Raw genomic sequence first — 18,776 nt, forward strand, 5'->3', positions numbered from 1 at the left:
TCCCAATTTATAAACTAGCCTGGTCATCTCCTCTTAACTCCAAGTGATGTATACAACTACCTACTTGGCAACTCTTCTTGGGCACCTCAAATTCAACATGTCTGAAAATGAACTCATGGTCACCCTTCCTGTACCCCTTCCCTCCTCCACTGTGTTCTCCACTGCAGCTCACGGCCCCACCATTCATCCAGCATTACAACCTAGGAACCTAACCCCCATCAATGCCACCATATTTTGTGATATTTCCCTTACTTTCTCATAAACATCTCTTTAATTTCCCTATTTCTCTTTTTCTCTTTGAGTTAGAATTCAAGCCATCACCTAGCTTTTGCTTCACAACTGCATTTGCCTCCTAGCTTGTCCCTCTGCTTCTACTCTTGCCCCTGACATTCTCATAAAGGCAACTAGGATGTCCCACTCCCCCTAAAATCTCTCCAGTGTCTCCCTTCTAAATCCCCTTCAAACACTGACAAACAGTCCTACATCATCTGTCCCCTGCTGACCTCTCCCACTTCATCTCCCACAATACTTCCTTCCCTCTCTCCACTCCAGTCCCATGGACCTTACATCTCTCACGCCCTTCCCAATCCTAGGCTTTTGTATATGGTGCTCCCTCTGTGTGAAACGCTCTTCTCTTTCCTCATGGCCTCCTCTTCTCTTCTATCTCAGCCTCACATTGCTTCTTCAGGGAACCTTTCCTGACCAGGTACCCCAAGATGTTATATCAAAGAGCCCTGTAACAGGACTGATTTTTTAAAAAGAGTCATGTAATTCCCACTTGTAGCATGTATAACAATTCATACTTATATATTTATTGGTGGGATTATTTTAATGCTTTCTTGCCCATACTCAATCTTATGCACTAGACTGTAAGGTCCATGAGGGCAGGCATGGCACTCGATTTTTTTCTTGGCTGTCATATCCTTGCATCTAGCATGTATTAGGTGCTTGATAAATATTGACCATATGAGTGAATGAAAAGTTTAATTTAAGCTGAGGACTAGCAACAGGGCTGGAAATAAGAACAGGACCAAGGTCAGGGCTAGGACCACGGACAGTGTCTGGGACAGGAAGCTAGACAGAAATAGCAGCTCAGGCAGCAGCAGCTCAGGCAGAAGCCAGGCTAGAGAGAAAGCTGGGTGTGGATTCTGGCAGGGCCAGATAGAACAAGCACTTTGGGAAAGTGTTGAGCATGATCCCCCCAAATTTACCAGAGCTATATGCTAACACTCGGATCCACCAATCCCAGCCTCAGCAATATACCCACCATAGCAGTACTACTCTTAATAGCCCCAGTCTGGGAACCACCCAAATGTCTCACATCAGTGTAATAGATGAAATGAAGTGTGGCTTATTCATACAGCAAAATAAAATAAGGCAATGGGAACAAACCCAACAAACTCAGCAGGGGAGTCTGGTTCTTCCTCTCCCCCTCCCCCACTCATGCTTGCTCTCTCTCTCTCCCTCCCTGAAATAAACAAATAAAATCTTTTAAAAAACCCTATGCATATGAAATCTGAGGAGAAATGACGTTAATCTGTACTGTCACAGGTCAGAAGTGTGGTGCTCCTGGAGGAGTAGTGACAGCAGGGGCAGAGCGGGGCAGGGAAATTCTGAGGTGCTAAATATCCTATTTCTTGATCTGGGGGCTGGTGCCCAGCTGTGTTTGTTCGTGGGACCCCTTGGGGCAAGGATTGGAGAGCATAGGGAGACCAGGGTTAGAAACGTGTTCAGGGTGAGCCAGGACAGGGGGCTGTGGTGAGCAGTGGAATGTAGAGGGTTCAGTTGGGGTGAAGGGCTAAGCAGAGGTGTGGGTGGTTGCCCAGTTCTTTGGGACCAGAGAGGCAGAGAGAGGAAGGCAGGGCAAGTGTGGAAACACTAACTGGTGAGGAGGGAAGGGACGATACCTAACACACACACACACACACACACACACACACACACACACACACACACACACATTTCCTGGCTTGCTACTCTGAAACTTCTCCTCTGAGTCTGGGAAAAAAGAGTTTCAGGGCGACCAGCCATCCATCACACAGCCACCAGCCCAGGAGAGACGGAAGGAAAGCTGGATGCCAGGGAAAGAGCATTTCCGCACTAAGAGGCCGGAGAAGCCCAGGGAGAAAGGTCTGGCAGGCAGGCAGTACTCCACCCCTGGGCCCCTCAGCCCGTCAGCTTGGAGTGTAGCCTTGGGTATAAGGTGAGCTCTGAGGTACCCTCAAAAACTTTCATGCTGTGTCTAAGGCCATGCAAACCAAGGGGTGTGTGCGCACACAAGTACACGGACATATACAAGTACACCCAAGTGTGCGCTCATCCACAAATACAAATATGAACACACTGGTACACAGATACACACATCCATCCAAATTAGCCTGCATTTTGCAGGCACACGTGTGTGCGGAGGTGCGCACGCATGCACACACACACACACACACACACACACACACACACACACAATCTCCTCTTCGTGTTTCCTCCACACGCATTCATAGGGTGATGCCTAAGAAAGTCGATTTCTCATGGTTCTCAGAGGGCAGTGTGTGAGTCAGAGAACATAGGTGGAGTGAGGAGAACCAAACAGGAAGCCCTTCCCCAGGGGGAAGCAGAAGATTCCTGGTGCCCCACAGCCCTGGGGGTCTTTGCGAGTTGTCTGGTACCCACCCCGGCCATTGGATCCTGCATCTTACCCGAGGTTGGGGCAGAGGGGAAGAGAGTCTTTGTAACAGGAAGGAGAGAATTGGGAAAGTAGTGAGGCAGTTCTGAGAGGAGAGGAGTAGCCTCCATAGTTCATGACCCAGAGTCTCCCTCCCCATCCCCCCTCCTGCCCTGTCACAGCCACCCCTCCAGCTTCGCACTTCCAACTCTTGGAAGAATTCCCCTCTTCTCTCAGCACTAGGAAAGGAAAGAACTTGGATGTCTCTTGTATCTCCCCCTTATCACCCCCCTACGGCTGTCTGGGGCTCCTTTCTGCAGTGGAGAGGGGGAATGTGGCCTCACACCCTTGGCATCTTCCCCACACTTGGAGGGCTGGCAGAGGTGGGGGCATCATCCCAGCTGTGACTCAGCTTGCCTGGTATTCATGTGGTGGCCAACTTTGACACTTCGCTCATCAGGGACTGTTGGTCCCAAGAGGTGTGGAGAAGGGCTGGCTTCCATGAGGGATGTTCCAGAGATGGGGGATTTGGGCCCCACCCCTCTGCCTCCCTCTGCCCCTCCTGCCACATGAGGGTTGAAAGTAGGATTCCAGGACCATGAGAAGAAGGAGGGAGATGAGGGAGGGTTCCACATATTGGGCTGGAACCAGGAGGTAAGGAGGTGCCAAGAAGGAGAGATTTGGGGGATCCAGATGTCCCTTATGCTGGGGAGCTAATGGGCCAGAGGAATTGAAAAAGTAAGAGAAAGGATTTCTGGGCCCCCAGTGGAAGAGTTAAGGGGGCAATAAGGGACAGCAAGGCAGGTTCTGGTGCTGCACTGGGTGATCAGGACTCAAAGGAAAGGGAGTTTGAGGAACTGAGGTGCCAGGGCCCCAAGGGAGTGGAGGCAGGGAGAGAGAGAGAGAGGAGTGGGGAGGAGGGAGCCAGGGGTGTGGGGAAGTGGGCAGGGCCTGGAAGCGGACAGCGGACAGCCGGCAGCTGCGGCAGCTGCGGTGTTTCCGACTTGCTTCCCAGTAGTTCCTCTCAGTTCCATTTCCAGTTCTTTCCAAGCCATTAAATTCTTTCCAGGCGAGATAAGGGGCCCGCCCACCCCACCCAGGGCGTGTCACGTGTAGTTGGGGGGGTGGGTTTAGACGGACAGAAGCAGGGAGAGCCTGGAACAGGGACGGGACGAAGGAAGACGGAGCCCCTGTGCCCCTGGAGGCATCTCTCAGTCAGCCCAACCCCGCTGAACCGTGAGTCATGGGTGCAGAGCTCTCAGCCAAGAACAAGTTTTAGGATCTTCCCCGCAGGCTCTGTGCCCTTCCCAGACCTGGGAATCCTGACTCTGCTCCATTTCAACGTTTCCTAAAGGCTTAAGACCCCCAGACCTCCCTCCCAGACCCTGCAACCCACATGCTGAGAGGCTCCCTCTGGCACCTTCCTGGAGCTCAGGTGCTCCAACCAGAGCACTTGGGGTTCCACTAGCACTTTCCTCCTGAGCTTCAGCTGTCCCCTAGCTCAGCCTCTAGCCCGGGGTTTTCCCCCCATCTGACCACATCTGAGTCCTACCTCCTGATAACCACCTCCACCCTGCTGCCACCCACTGATCCTGTCCAAACCCTGGCACCCACAGCCCCCACTCCACGTGCGCACACCCATCTCCCCCCCACACACCACATGCTGACCCATCCCTCCAGACACACTCTCCGCAGGCAGTCTAGTCCCCAGTGCAAGGTCCCATTTCCTCTGTCCTAACAGAAAGTCTGCTCTGTGAGGCTGTCCTACGAGCTCTCCCGCTACACCTCTGCTTGGGTAGGGATATGATAGAGCCCCCGTTGCTCCCAGCTCTTCCCTTGTTCTTCCCAGAGCTCTGTTCCTTACCTGGGCAACAGGCGACTGCAGTGCCTCTGCACCTGCTCTGTTCCTGACCCTGGGAAGGGAGTTCTCAAGATAGAGCAGGGCTATGGTGCCTCCGCAGCCCGAGCTCCTTGGAGGTCCCCTTGCTTGTTTCCTGCAGCAGGGGCTCACTGAGCTGCGACCCAACCGTCGATCTCCGCAGCGACAGCAAGAAGGAGGGAGCCTGCGGTGAGCAGGGGGAGGAGAAGGGGAGGACCAGCATGAGGTCAGGGAGGGGAGCGGAGATAGGGCAGGTCCTCCCACCCCTCTAGTCCCTGCCAGGCCCTCCCAACGTCATCGCATGCCACCCCTCCTCCCCTCCCTGTCTGGGATCACTGAGTCCCACAATACCTTCGTCTTGCCCCACAATCCCTGGTCCTACCTCCCGCATCCTTTCCCTGTCCCATTTGTACTCTTCCTCCCATCCCAATGTTTGCCCAACTTGACATCCCCCACCCTTATGCCATTTCTCCTTTCCCCTCACCGTTTCCCTACCTGATGCTCCTGCTCTCTCACCAAGTTCTCCTCTCGAACAACACCCTTGCCCATGGCCAGCCCCTCTCCCTCCTCCTTCTCTGGCACCTCCTCTCCCACCACTTCACTCCAGCTTGATCTTGCCCCACCTGCCTGTTGCCCAGCACCCGCTCTTTCTCTTCCTGCCATTCTCTCCCAGCAATGTGGAGCAGAGAGTGCGGGATGGGGTGGGGAAGGAAACCTCCTTCCCAAGCCCAAATCCCTCCCCAACGTCGGCCTTCTCTGGAACTCCTTGTCCCCACCTATCCCTGCCTGGTCCCATTGTTCCCACCTGAGCCTTCTCCCTTCTATTTCTATTTGCCCTGTCCCCATTGAGAGGCATTGCCTCTCCCCATCTGTTCTGCTCAGTCCACTGCCGGTTCTCAGCTTGGGATCACTTCCCCCTTTTCATTCTCGCACCTCAGCAAATTCCAGAGAAATGGCAGATGAGGCTTGGGTACTGGCTAGGCAAGGGCTTTGCTGAACACCAGGATATACAAGACTTGGGAAGGAAGTTGGGGTTCAGGGGAGACAGGGAAGGGAAGCCGGAAAGTTAGGAAGGAGGTTTAGGAGAGAGGCTTAGGGATGGAGAGGGCTAGAGGTGAGAGGCAGATATGGGGACGGGGATATGAATGGCAGGGTGAAGTCAGAGGAACAGGGTCAATGTCTGGGTCCTGCAGGGGAGCAGCAGTGGGAAGGAGAATTAGGGGCTGGAGGAAGAAACCACTTTGACCTCAGGCAGAGATAAGAAGACTGACACCAGAGGACAGGGCAGCAGGCACACCAACATGTAAGGACTCTGGCTGTTTCTCTGGCCCCATTTCCCTTGGTTGCTCACTACCCTGACCAGGGGCTGAAGAGACTTTTGCCACAGAAGGGAAATACCTAGGTTGAGGAATCCCCACCCCAGGTTTCACGAGGAGAGTCCTTGCTACCCCGCTACAAACCTTACCATCGGGGAAGGGCTTGGCCCTGTCATAGGTGATGGGGAAAGGGACGTGAAGGAAACTGTGTCTGAGTCTGCCACGAGAGTTGGATACAGGTGTCTGTGCCCTAGACTGGATCCCCCTGGTTGCAGGGCCATGTTGTTCCAGGGTCAGGGCACACTGGCACAGCGTGTGGTGGCCATACGCCCAGTTAGCAACCTGAGGCTGAGGGCAAAGGCTTGCATAGACCCTCGCATGGGTGTCCCCGTGTGTCTGGGTGTGTGTGTGGCTGTTTTTTTCCTGGCTTTGATGGGGAGGATGAAGTCAGCATCTTGGACGGAACTGGGCTCAGCTTCCTTCCTCTGCCTTGGCCCAAAGCCCCCAGGGCCTGGAGTAGGTAACAACTTCCCTCTGATCCTGGGGGGCGGGGGTGGGGGTGGGGAGGGGAAAGCACATGAAAGGGTGACGGAGGGTCTGAAACAGCATCTCTTAGGGAGAGCAGACTGCACATAGGATGTATTTCATCTTAAATCCCTAGATTTCAGTAATTATGTCCCACAGCCATATCTGTTGTTTGCCCTATGCCTTAATCTTGGTTTTATTATTTACTAAGTATGGCCACCATAAATACACTTGGCCCGCAGAGTGGCCAGGGGACCCTGGAGATGTGAGAGCTCTAAGGATGGCCATGGGGTGTTTTGGAAGTCCACGGCAAGGGACAGAAGGGATAACAGACTCTCAGAGAAGAGAGTGGGATTGCAAACATTTACAAGGTTACAAGGCACTTGAGGAAGCCACTGGAAGCTTAACAGACATAATTTGAGGTTCCGAGGTCATCATTGTCTAAAATTTGATTCAGCCCCTTGATTTAGGCTCTTGGAGAAGCTCCCATCTTACATATGTTTGCATCTTGTCAGGAAATCACCAGACCTAGCACAGGTGCCTAATAAATGCTTATCACTATCGAACTGTGAGAGGACTGGGTGAGAAGGATGCAGAAAGGGAGTCTGGAAGGAGCCCCAGGCGTGGAGGCAGGGAGGCCTAGTGGGCAGAGCCGGTGGCCTTCACTGAGGTGTTTCGGGTGATGGGTAGATAGGTCAGGGTTGCTGACAGCTGTCCACGTGCTCTGGCTGGTCTCAGAATCCTCAGTCCAGCTGTCTTCGGCTCTGGGCTTCCATCCTTGAATGAACCTCCTTGTTCCTTTCCTCACCTTAGGAGGATCCAGGATAAAAGGTATAGATGGGAAGGAAAGGGAAAGACAAGGAGAAGGGAAGGAACAGAAAGAAGAATGAGGGCAATTAAGGGCAAGGACCTGAAGGAAAAGAGAAGGAACAAGGAGAGGCCAGGGGCTGTGATCCAAGGGAGCAGTCCCAGAGCGGAGGAAGAGAGAAAACAGTTGTACTGGGCTTCCGTTGACAAAACACTTTCCAACAGAAAGCAGGCATGTGATTAATCCCACTCTGTGGCTGAGGAAATGGGGGATCACAGACATCAGGTGACCTGTCCAAGGGACTTTGCTAGTGGTGGTGAGAAGGTGGGCCTCAACCCAGGCTTTCTGATTCCAAAGCCTATACTCTGTCTTCCCCCAGGAACAGCCTTGGAAAGATGGAAGACTTAGGGCAGAAACGAATGAAGGGGCTCCTTGGAGAACTTGTTTGAGAAGGAAGGGTAGAAGATCTGGCTCTTTAAAACATTTTTCTGTATCCAGTTATTATGCAGATTAAGTAAGAAGAAATCACCAAGTCTAAGCTGGGGGACTCAACATTCCACTACCAAGGAGATGGTGGGGAGGGGGGACTCGGAGAGAAGAGACAGCCTGAGATGAGAGATGGGAGAGAACCAAGAGGCTAGGACTGGAAAGGGGGCAACAAAGCCACATAAGGAAGGGTTTGGACCCCTCAGACTTCCTTTGCCTGGAGTCACGGGTGTGGGGAGAAGGGAGGAGGGAGGACATTGCTATCTCGTGACAAAAGAAAGTCACACAATTGTTTTGTTCTCTGCTCTGGGGCGGGTGGGCGCCTATATTTACCAGAGGGACGGAGGTCGCTGTGGCAACCACACATCTGGGCCCCGGAATCCAGATGTGCTGTATCCAGAAGCCATAGCAGAACGATGAGGCAAACATTAGGCTCTCCAGTCCTGGCCCCCACAGCTGGGAAGAGGACAGGCGATTGGAGTGGGGAAGAGGGAGGGAGAGGGAGAGAGAGGGAGAGGGCCAAAGCGGGGGAGAAGAGAGGAAGTCCTGGACCAGGAATGTGGACAAAGGAGTGCAAAGGGAACTGGGGAGGGGGTGGCATGAAGTGGGAGGAGTTGAGCACAGGGTCAACAGCAGGAGATGAGAAGAACAAGAAATAATAAATGGAAAAGAGAGTGAAGCAGTGGGGAGGAAGGGCAAAACACAAAAGGAGCGAGGAACAGACTAGAGTCCAAAAGACAAGGTGAGGACTCCTGGCCAGAAGGAGGGCAAAGAGAAGTAGGAGAGGAATCTAGAGCAAAGTGGGAGAGGTGATAGGTCTATGGGTTAGGAGTGATAAGAGGAACAAAAGGCCAGATCCTGAGGCAGGAAAGCAGCTCAACAGAAAGATAGAGTGGGCCCGGGACAGGAGGGGACAACAGGAGGTGCAGGAGTGACCATGGCCACAAACTGACGGGGGCTGGTGGCCTTGGATAGGGCTATGGCCTGGGATCTGCGTGGGCTGAATGCAGCAGCCAGACACTGACCTGCCTTCACCTTCCCACCTTGCACCCCCTGGCTCCATGCCCCTCCCACGCCTTTCCCCATTCCACGAACTCAGCCAACAGTCGACTACCAGTTCACATCAGTGCCAGTGGTCCCTTGTCACTTGGTGTGGGGGTAACAGCAGGCCCCACCCCAGGGCCCCCAGCCAGGGACAGCCCTCAGGCACTTCCCTGCACTGCCATCGAGACAGGGGGAGTGATGGCAAGGTGGGGCAGTGATGAAGCCAGGTGGGTAAGAGTGGAGTAAGAGGAGAAAAGGGCAATGTAGACAGGTGGAAGGGACAAGGGACAGGCGTGCCTTTCATGAACCAGGCACTGTGGACCCACCCTGAGAAGAATGCAGGAGTATTTGATGCTACTGGTGAGGAATCTCAGACCCAGAGTGTTTGAGTTACACATCAAGGACATCCACTAATGAAAGGTAAAGCAGAGAATCCAGCTCAGGTGATTTGCCTCCCCAGTCCTCGGCCTTGCGCTCACTGCCTCGATGAGGCTCGAGGGACATGGAGACAGGAAGGCCTAGAAGCCAGGGCCGAGCTCTGGAGGGAGGAGAGGCCTAGTTCCTGGGAGCCCTAGTTCCAGGTTGCCATAGTTACTCAGTCTGTTTTCACCCCAAACAGAGTAATGGGGAGTGGGGGAGCCTGGCTGGACACGTGAGGTTCTCCCCTCCTCCTTCAGGCCTGGGCTTGTGGCCCGGGCGGCCCCTGTCCAGTCATCTGGGCACTGAGCCCAGGCCCAGCCCACACCCTCTAGCTGACCCAGGACACTCCTGCAGAGCCAGGCCTGAGGCACTGCTGGACAGGAGCTGCTGACGGGATCCCCCCAAGGTGGAGTAATATTTGGCCCCTCACCCTCTGTCCTGTCCCCCTTCCTCCTAATCAGAAACACAGCCTTTCCTGCCGGATCCGTTCTCATCCTTTTCTTTCAACAGGACTCTCAAGTCTCAGTGTCCCCCAGTTTAGGGCCGAGAAGATGTTCTTCAACATGCCCGCTTCCCTCCAAACACCACCCCCTTCTCCACTGCGGCCCCTCCTTTCTGGCTTATAGCCCTCTGGCCCCAGCTCTGCTGTTTGTTCAAGCTGCTTGTCCTGGAAATCAAGGGGAGGGAGGGAGAACCTGCTAGAATGCAGGGGACCCAGGGAGGCTGCTCACCCCAAAGGGCGTAGGGCCCTCTGTCCTTCCTGTTTACTCAGACACATTCCAGGGATCTGTATCCTCGGGGCTGTCACGCCATGAGACAGCCCACCCTCATCCCCCCATTAGACACAGACATACCCCAGAGTTGTAGGGGTGGGGACAAGGGGATGACATGAGGTCTGGGATCCCATCCCCGCCCCCACCCCAGAGCCAGCTATGTCTTCAGTGCTTGGTTCTCTGATACACTGGCCCTACGGAAGCCAATTTCCCCAAATTCTCTGTCATGAGCCAGAAAGGCAGCCACCAATCCTTCAACTCCCTCCAAGTTGTTTATTTAATAATAAAAAAGAAGATAGTACATATACATACACCTGATCTCCCACCACCACCCCTCCTTTACTCCCAGTGACTAGCTCCAAAATGTAAAAATGTCCCTCGTCCCTCCTGGGGACTTAATTCCCACCTCTACCACCCTCCCCAAAACAGAGAAACAAAAGAATAAAGAGTGTGTAGGCGGCCACCCAGCCCCAAACTTCATCTTACTCAATACCCTCAAACAGAGAAGCAGGAATTAGGGGTTCAGAGAAATGAGAGAAGCCCTATATTCCTAAAAGTGGGTAAGAGGAGAGGTGAACACACTCATCCCCAAATAAGTGCTTAACCCCACACCCTGTCTTTCCTTTACCAATTGCCCCAAGCCCAGGGATCAGAGAACTTGGAAAACCCCACTTGGTTGCCCCCACCTCCCACCACCCCCCAGCTCTAAGTCAGTGTGAGTTGCAGAGGTCAGGGGTGATTGAGGTAGAGAGGCTGGTGGGAGGCCTGACGGGCCTGGCCGGCTGCAGAAGCTGGCAAGGGGCCACCTGTGGAATTGCCCGGGGTGGAGGCTGGCTGTTTTCGGAGCGAGGGGGGCACCGTGGAGGTCTTGATGTGAATCACCCTGGTGTCCATGACCTCACACTCGATCTGCATCATCTCCTCATAGTCCCCTGGGGACCCCCGGCCTGACAGGGTCTCTGTGAGGAGGGAGGGTAGGCAAACAGAGGAGAAAAGTAGAGGGGGACAGGGAGGGAGGGGCAATGGTGAGGAGGCAGATCCGCAGCAGGAGGTCAATGAGAGGTAGGGATAGAGTTGGCACAGGGAGAGGAGAGGGGCAGGAAAAGAAAATGACATTGACAGAGAGTGACAGAGAACACATATGATGGAGGTCATAGGGGAGAGGACATCAAGAGAAAACAGGAGGTGAGAATCTGGCAGTTCCCAGCCTATCCCCTCTACCCACACCTACTCGAGGGCCCTCACCAGGGGACAGCCAGCACCCTTGTCTTCCTCCCATGTCTCCCGAGCTCTGTTTTTCTCTCCACCTATTTCCTGCTTCTTCTCATCCAGGAGTCTAGCCTCTTTTTGGAACAGCCCACTCCCTCCATTTCCCCCTTAACTCCTCATTGTTGGGTCTATGAGAACCTCCCCCTTCTTCAGTTTCAGGGCCCCTCTCCAGACCCAGCAGGGAGAGAATTACCATTGGGAGCCATGGCAGGCATCACCAGGGACATCTTGGGCCGAGAGGTCTTGTTATGGCTGATGGCAGGGAGCAGCAAGTGGTCCTGGGAAACAAAGGGGTCAGGCTGGGAGGCTGGAGGAAGAGAGGTGGACAGGCTCCCCAGCCCTACTCTAGAGCCTCCGGCTGAAGACAGACTGCTAGAGAACCCAGGGTGACAGGGAGGGGGCAAGGAGTCACTCACTCTTCGGAAGGACACAACATAAAATGTGTCTTCTCGTCGGTCAATGGCGTCCAGGAACTCTGGCTGCGAACGGTCTGGGTGGCGATACAGCTGCAGCTGGCCCACAGAATCCCTAGCCAGGTGGGGAACAAGCATTTGGGAGGAGCCCAGCCCAATGCCCAGGTCCCGCTGGGGAAGGCGGGAGAGGAAGAGAGAAAAAGACAGGAGACCCCAGGGGATGAGGAAGGCATAAAGCCACTGGTGGCAATGATGATGCACATAGGACAGATTCTGGGAGTTTAGATCTCTCGAGTGAAACCTCCCTTAGTGACAGACAAGCACCCCCATCGACTCACCTCTCTGGGGGCCCAGGAGGTTGGGTGGGGACTGCCTTAACTGGAGGTGACTTCCGCAGCTGAGACTTCTGGAAGGAGAAGTATCTAAGGATGTGAAGAGGGTGAAGGCAAAAGGGAAAGAGAGACGGCCCCTGGAAGCTGATGCCACCTTGCACCCACCCCTCGACTTACCCAGATGATCCCTCAAACCTCCACAAAAATCCCTAGGACATTTAGTCTTCCAGTGGGCCTTCCTTGAGCCAGCCCTAGCCCTTCCTACCTGTCTCTCCTGGGCTCTCTGGGGAATCTTCCGCCGGCCTCTCTGGTGGCGCTGGACCCAGCCGCTCAGCTCATCAGCAAGCCTAGGGAAGCAGAGGAGGGACAAGGCTCCCACTGTCCCTGCCTGCACACAGCAGAGGGAAGAGAGGGCAGGGAGGGCTGGTGCTTCAGCACACAAACCAGTCAGGCCGCCCGCAGAGGGGTCCCTGCCAGGAATCCCCCGCACCTCAGGGACTCGGTCCGGTTGAAATGCCGGCAATCAGAGGAGAGGAAGAGCTGGTCCAGGTCTCTCAGCAGTAGCTCCTTGGCACCCCCGGGGAAGGCTGTCAGGTTTCTGGAGTGAGGGAGGAAGGGGGCGATGACTGGAGGCTGCACCCTTCCACCAGCAGAATCGGCCATGATGGTAAGAGAACTCTGGCTCCCCTCAAAAAGAAAGTGACTTTTGGGGAAAAGATACCCTCAGCACTGCCCAAAGACAGGGCCCTCTCCTCACCTGAAACTTGGCTGGCCTGGAGCGCTGGGCTGGGGCTCCTCAGGACCCAGGGAGGAACCCTGGAGGGGTTCAACTCCCTGAACTGGCTCTTGCATTGAGAACTCCAGCAAGTGTCTCCGGGGCTGAGGCTCCTCTCTGCTCATCCGAGGAGAGACAGGAGCCGGAGGAGGCTCACTGATGCTGGGGATAAGGAAGGACAGACACGGTGTGAGGAGTTCCGGCTTGATGGAGGGGCTACTTAAGATCCTGGGCTCTGCAGACAGCCTATCTGGGCTCCGGTCTACTCTACAAGAGTGAATCCCCTCATGCGTGAGATGGGAATGAGAACCATCACTACCTCAGAAAGCCAGGAAGCCTGAGGAACTCGGTAAGCACTTAAAAGGGACTATTTTTGTCAATCTTATTAGCACCATTGGCTCCAGGTGAGGACACATAATTTGAGAAAAATGATGGGAGTGAGAAGGGACTGGCCGGACGCACCGTTGGTGCTGAGGACACCAGTGTCGTCTGTGCATAAGTGTGATGAAAGGCACTGTGCCAGGAAGGCAGCAGGGAGGGTGGGCTCCACCCTGAAGCTTCTTGGGGGCAAGGAAGGTCTCACCTGACAGGTCCAAAGTTGAAGGCAATGAAGAGAAGGAAGACCATAATGCAGACCACCTTCCTGTTTCCAGACCCCAACTTGAGCTCGCTGTTCTAAGGTGCAGAGAAAGGGCCGAGAGAGAGGGTAAGTCTTCCCAGAGGAGCGGGTATTCCCACTGGCCTCCCAGGACAGAGCAGCTCACCTCAGCCAACAGGGCCTCCAGCCGCCGCCGGAGGGCAGCGTTCTCCCGGCGGAGCTGCTGGTTGTCAGCCAGCACCGCCTGCAGTCGAGCCTCCAACCCCTGCAGATACTCTTTCTTCTTCCTCCTGGACTGGCAGGCCGACTCCCGGTTCTTGATCATTCGCTGCTGCCGCTTCAGCAGCTTTGCCTAGGGTACCCAGAGGACCAGATGGGCGGGAGAGGGGAACTATGCTTCCTGACTCCAGCGACTGATCACCCACTGCTCACGCTGGCCACTCTCCTGCTTCAGGTCCTCTACCTACACAGCCAGAGAGGGGTTGTTCCTCTCTGCTAAAACATTTCCAGAAAGAGCCCTTTTCTCAACCGCTCCATGCTCCTGGTCCTCAAGAGCTGAGAGAAGTCAGACTGCAGGAAGAACTTCCTCCATCCTGGTTCCTGGTGGAAATTCAGTTCCTTTCCTTGGATGGGGAGGATCTTCCTTTCTCTTAGTTCTCCTTTTTAAAGGCCCACAGCTTAACTTTGCTATAATTAAAGAACACTTTACCTGGTTTTTCCCTAGGAAACAGCCTCCCTCTATCAACTACTGCCACAATCATAACACAGTATGACTCCCCTGCCTTAGATTTACAGACACCGTTTCCATTTCTCCATCTACAGTGACAGCAAAACTAAGGATCCTAAAACTACAGAGTTGATGCTGACACTCATGTATGAACCGGGATCCACTTGCCCTTCAGGATCATTTTATGAGTTTGCTTCCTCGCTCTTTCTGTTCCCTCCTCATTCCACAATTTTCTCGCCCACGATAGACTTCCCTCCTCCCTTCCCATTAGCTAGCCTTACCCGTCTCCTCCCCAGTACTTACATCCACTTCTGGTGGGCAGGAATTCCCAGGCATAGGAGCTGGAACAATGCTCTTCCTCTCAGGCCTTGGAGCAGGGGGGGCCGGCCCCTCAGGCTGGACCCGAAGAGCACCTTGGATGAGGACAACTGGGGAGACTGGGGCAAGTGAACAGGAGGAGGTGAGAGCTGTAAGCGAGGTGGAGTTCTTGTGCTCACACCTGCACCTGAGCACCCACGGGTTGGGAGACTCAGTGGCTGCAAGCTCCCCAAGAAATTCAGCCCAGCTCCTCCTTGCCTTCTTTAGTACCTGGGGGCGGCTGGACAAGGGGCTGCAAAAGGATGGTGGTGCTGGGAGGCACAGCTCTGGGTGGCATCGGGACGGTGGTTATCACCACAGGTTTGGGCTGCAGGGGTGGCTTCCGGGTGGGCAGGGCTTTGCCTGAAGGAAGGGGAAGGAAAGAAGGAATGTCAGGACGTGAAGCCTCTTGCCAGGGATCCCAAGGTGTCAGGAGGCCCCATTACCTAAGGAGCCATCGGAGGGTGGGCCCATGCTGATCTGGACACCTCCAAGTGGGGGGCCCAGGACATCCTGCAAGAGACAGCCTTGAGGGGACGGTGACTCTGTCTTCACTTCCAGTACCTCCTCTCCTATAAAAGCCTGTGTTGGGCATTCCAGAAGATATGTGAGTCAGGAGGAGTGTCAAGGAGAAGGAGCTGAAAAAGAGAATGCTTTCATACTTCTGAGAGTCGGAAGGAACTCACTGAAGTGTGTGGAAGGAGAAAGAAAAGCTGATGCTCACCTGGTTGGGGGACTCTGCTGAGAGCAGGGAAGCCTCAGAATTGATGGAGGAAGATGGAGAGACAGGTTCTACCTTGGTCTGGACATCTGTGGGGGGTCAGGATGAGACAAAATTTTGGATATCAGATAAACGCTGAAGGAGAAGAGGATTAAGAGATGGGAAAAAAGACATGATCCTTTCTCCTTGTACCAGAAAATAAAGCTGCCCTAGGCATGCAATCCCTAAGGAGGAAGAACCATGGGCTGCTGATCTGCTGGCTCCCTTCCTATCTCTTTACCCAGGACCCTGCCTTCTCCTTCCTGGGCTCCAGAAACCATCACGTGTCCCTGTGCTGACAACAGCCAAGTCCGCATTTCTACCCCACAAATACTATGCAGGAAGTCACTGCAATTCATCCATTCTACCTCATTCTTTCTGCCTCCTTTTGGCGTCCAAATAGCCTCAAATAACTGCATCGGGTCCTGCCTCTCCGCAATCCACTCTCTCTACTCTGCCACCAGAGTCATCCTAATCACATTGCTCTCTGGATTGACTCTTCAGAGGTTCCCATGTGCCCACAGGATAAAAGCTAAGAGTCCCTTAGCAGGGTGCCCCCCTCTGCAACTTCTTGCCATTTCCCACTCTCTCCTCACATCCAGTCCAAAGAGATCTAAGTTCCCTAGACACACATACACCCACCTCCACATTCATCCATTCATCTTCTGGCAAATCTCTATATGTCCTTCAAAACTTGGCTCAGGAAACCCTTCCTCCAGGAGCACATCCCTGATCCAGCCCCCATCAGGTGAGCTGCCCCTCTTCTGAGCTTTTGTGGCACCCTATGATGTCTATCCTGGAATTCCCATACCTTCAGTAACTGGTGCCCATCTTTCCCCTCCCATCACACTCCAGGATTCTTGGGGCATCGTGGTGCTCACATCTTTTTCATCTTTGCATCCCTGGCACCTGTCTAGTATGCGGTATGGAGTAGGTGCTCAGTAAAGGCTTACTGTGTAAATATGTAAGAGGAAGTAAACTTGGCAACACTTAAAAATAGCACAAAGATTATTAATTATAGAATCTAGGAGTTGGGTATATGGCATTTCAGTTCTTCTATATGTTTGAAAATTTTTCTAATAAAACATTGGGGGAAAAATAATAAATATGCCCTAAACTCCATTAGTTTCGTCGTTGTTGTTGTTTTTAAATGCAAGGCAATAGGAAGTTAAGCCATACAACAGGATACTAGGGATGAGAAAAAGAAAGAAAAAACATCCCCATCTCTTTAGGGTTGCCTTTCCTGTGGTTTCCTAAAATTCTCCCTCCCCTTCCTGGCCTCTTTCCTGGTCATCTGCCATTTCCCCTCCCTACCTTTTTTTCCCTGTCTTATTGTCTGCATTCCTTCCCCATCTATACACACACATACTCTGCCTTAGTAAAGCCTGGGGGTGGTGGCAGACTCTTATTACCTGAGGGGTCATCAGAGGTGGGACCCACATTGATCTGGACAGTTTCAAATGGGGATGTTGGATCATCTCCTAGGAGGCAAAGTGGGGGCGCCAAGGACTCTGTCTTCACAACCAGCACCTCCCCTACACCAGAGACCTAGGTGAGAGTGGGAGGTGAATAGGGGGAGGGCGGGGGCGGCAGCACAAAAAAGAAAAAAAAAACAAGGGAAGGTGTTGAGAACAAGAGTAAGAACAAAAGCTTTAGAGCTTACTAATTATTTGACATTCGGGTTTGAATGGTACTAAGTATCTCCCAAAGCTGTCTCAGGCCCCTCGTTTTCTCTTTCTACTTTATTCCTGGGAGGGTTGATGAAGTCCCATGATTTTAAATATTGCCTTAGATGGACAACTTGGGCAAGAACAATTCTAGAATTCTCAGCAGTCAACAGCTCTCTTCTTCCCAGCCCTACCACGTCTGCCACCTATCTCTGTATATTAAAAGACTCCTTGTTTTTTTAGACAACCATAGCAGAGACACGTAAAAGGAGGATACTAAAGAAATTCAAAGGCACCACAACTACTCCATGACCTATAGCACACAAAAAATTTCTCAGCATCTATGTGTGAAGGGAATGGAACACAGTCCCTGTCAGAAACAGTAGAAGGAAGGAGATGGCTCTCACCTGGCTGGAGGGCTCTGTGGAAAGATGGGATGATTCGGAACTGAGGGAGGAAGAGGAGCAGGGGGAAGATGGCTCAGACTTCACCTGAAGATCTGGAAGAAAAGGGTTAGGGAATCATCAGGAAGCAGAGCCTGAGTAGTCCAAAAAGTATCCAAAGACACAGAGGTGGGGATCCCCTCACCTGTGGCAAAGGGGAAAGAACACATAAAGGACTGAAGGAGAGATGAGTGCACAGGCACTTATGAAGAGAAAGTATGAGGATACAGGGAGTTCTGTAGTTCCTGCGGAACAGTGGAAAGAGAGGGTTTTGGAAGGATGAGGGAATCACAAAGGAGATAGATATAGATATAGATACAGATATAGATATAGATTCCACTTGTTTATTTGAGAGAGAGCGAATGGGGGTGGGGCAGAGGAAGAAGTGGTCTCCCCGCTGAGCAGGGAGCCTGATGCAGGCTGGATCCCAGGACCCTAACGATCATGACCTGAGCCGAAGGCAGACATTCAACCAATTGAGCCACCCAGGCGCCCCTCAGAAAGGGTATCTTACCTGGGAAGATAGGCAGGGGGTCCCAAGGTGGCTCAGGGGGGCTGACATCCATCCCCACATCCAGGGAGCTGCTGCCAAACTGAATAAAGGAGGGCATTAGACAGCAAGAATGTGAAGAATTTAACAGCTCCATAAGCTCTGGTCTGGGGCTGAGTCCTGGCTCCAGGGCAACTACCACCCGCCAAAGGTTTAACAAGACTGGGGTAGCAATACCGGGACATCCTGCTCTGGGCAGCGGAAGAGCTGCGTCTGCTCCTCGGCCACATCATCCAGGCCAGTGTACAAGGTGCTGTCTGCAATGCAAAGCGTCAAGGGGGTCGTCTGTCGGCCCAGCCTACAGATCCACACACAGCCCTGGGCCCATCCCTCATTGGCTCGGCTCAGCCAGACCTACCGCCCGCCCACCTGAAACATGATACAGTCAGAGAACTTCAGCCCCACCTTCCCCCACCCCGGAACAACTCGACGTTTCCGCAGGGAGTAGAGGTCTTTCCCAACTCCCGCATCCCCCGAAAGCACAACGAGCCCCCCTGCTCCGCCCTCCTTCGGGAGATGGATTCCGTATTTCCCCAGCCTTCTTCCGTGGACCTCCTCTTCCTCCCTGCGTGCCTCAGGAGCACAGCATGCCACAGCCCTCCTCCCTCCCCGAGGCCTCACTCCGCAGACCCCAGTCCTCCGGGCTCAGCAAGTTGTCCGTGAAAAAACGTGTTGGGTCCGCAATCTCGCTGAGGAGCATCAGTTCCGCCATCTTTCCCGCCCGCCCCCCACCATGAGACCGTTCCCAAGGCCCGCCTCTCCCCATCATCAACTAATCAGTTGATCTTAAAAAAAAGGGGGGACGTCCCGGAAGCTCTATCGACCAGTAAGAGACCTGCATGCTGAGTACATGAGGAGGCTGTTCAGGCCCGGCCAATGGGAGCGCGGCAGGAGGGAGCTGTCACACTCAACCGGGCCCGTAGAGTTTGCGCATGCGCCGAACGGAGCCAGTGAAAAAGCCTGGGAGGTGTAGTT

General features: G+C 53.6%; 2 protein-coding genes across 3 annotated transcripts in view; both read right to left on the reverse strand.

Moving 5' to 3' along the window:
• TNXB (tenascin XB) overlaps positions 1-4,689 on the reverse strand; it is a 56,002-nt gene extending 51,313 nt beyond the window's left edge. The window contains exon 1 of the mRNA XM_047731937.1: positions 4,524-4,689. The gene's annotated coding sequence lies outside the window, so the exon portion shown is untranslated. The remainder of the gene's footprint in view (positions 1-4,523) is intronic.
• Positions 4,690-10,160: 5,471 nt separating this feature from the next.
• Positions 10,161-18,604, reverse strand: ATF6B (activating transcription factor 6 beta). 2 transcript variants are annotated; one of them, XM_047731945.1, is made up of 18 exons: positions 18,432-18,604; positions 17,979-18,058; positions 17,766-17,844; positions 17,216-17,307; positions 16,554-16,689; positions 15,106-15,191; positions 14,828-14,963; positions 14,613-14,744; positions 14,328-14,461; positions 13,464-13,649; positions 13,283-13,374; positions 12,682-12,861; positions 12,415-12,522; positions 12,190-12,271; positions 11,931-11,998; positions 11,596-11,707; positions 11,373-11,457; positions 10,161-10,869 (listed from the first exon to the last, which is right to left on the reverse strand). In XM_047731945.1, the coding sequence occupies exons 1-18, from the start codon at positions 18,568-18,570 to the stop codon at positions 10,640-10,642; spliced, it is 2,157 nt and encodes a 718-aa protein (XP_047587901.1). In that variant the 5' UTR covers positions 18,571-18,604; the 3' UTR covers positions 10,161-10,639. The 2 variants fall into 2 exon arrangements, with proteins under 2 accessions (XP_047587901.1, XP_047587900.1); XM_047731944.1 differs by having other exon boundaries at positions 18,423-18,563.
• Positions 18,605-18,776: the final 172 nt, after the last annotated feature.

This window comes from Lutra lutra, chromosome 6 (assembly GCF_902655055.1).
Source record: "Lutra lutra chromosome 6, mLutLut1.2, whole genome shotgun sequence".
Lineage (NCBI taxonomy): Eukaryota > Metazoa > Chordata > Mammalia > Carnivora > Mustelidae > Lutra > Lutra lutra.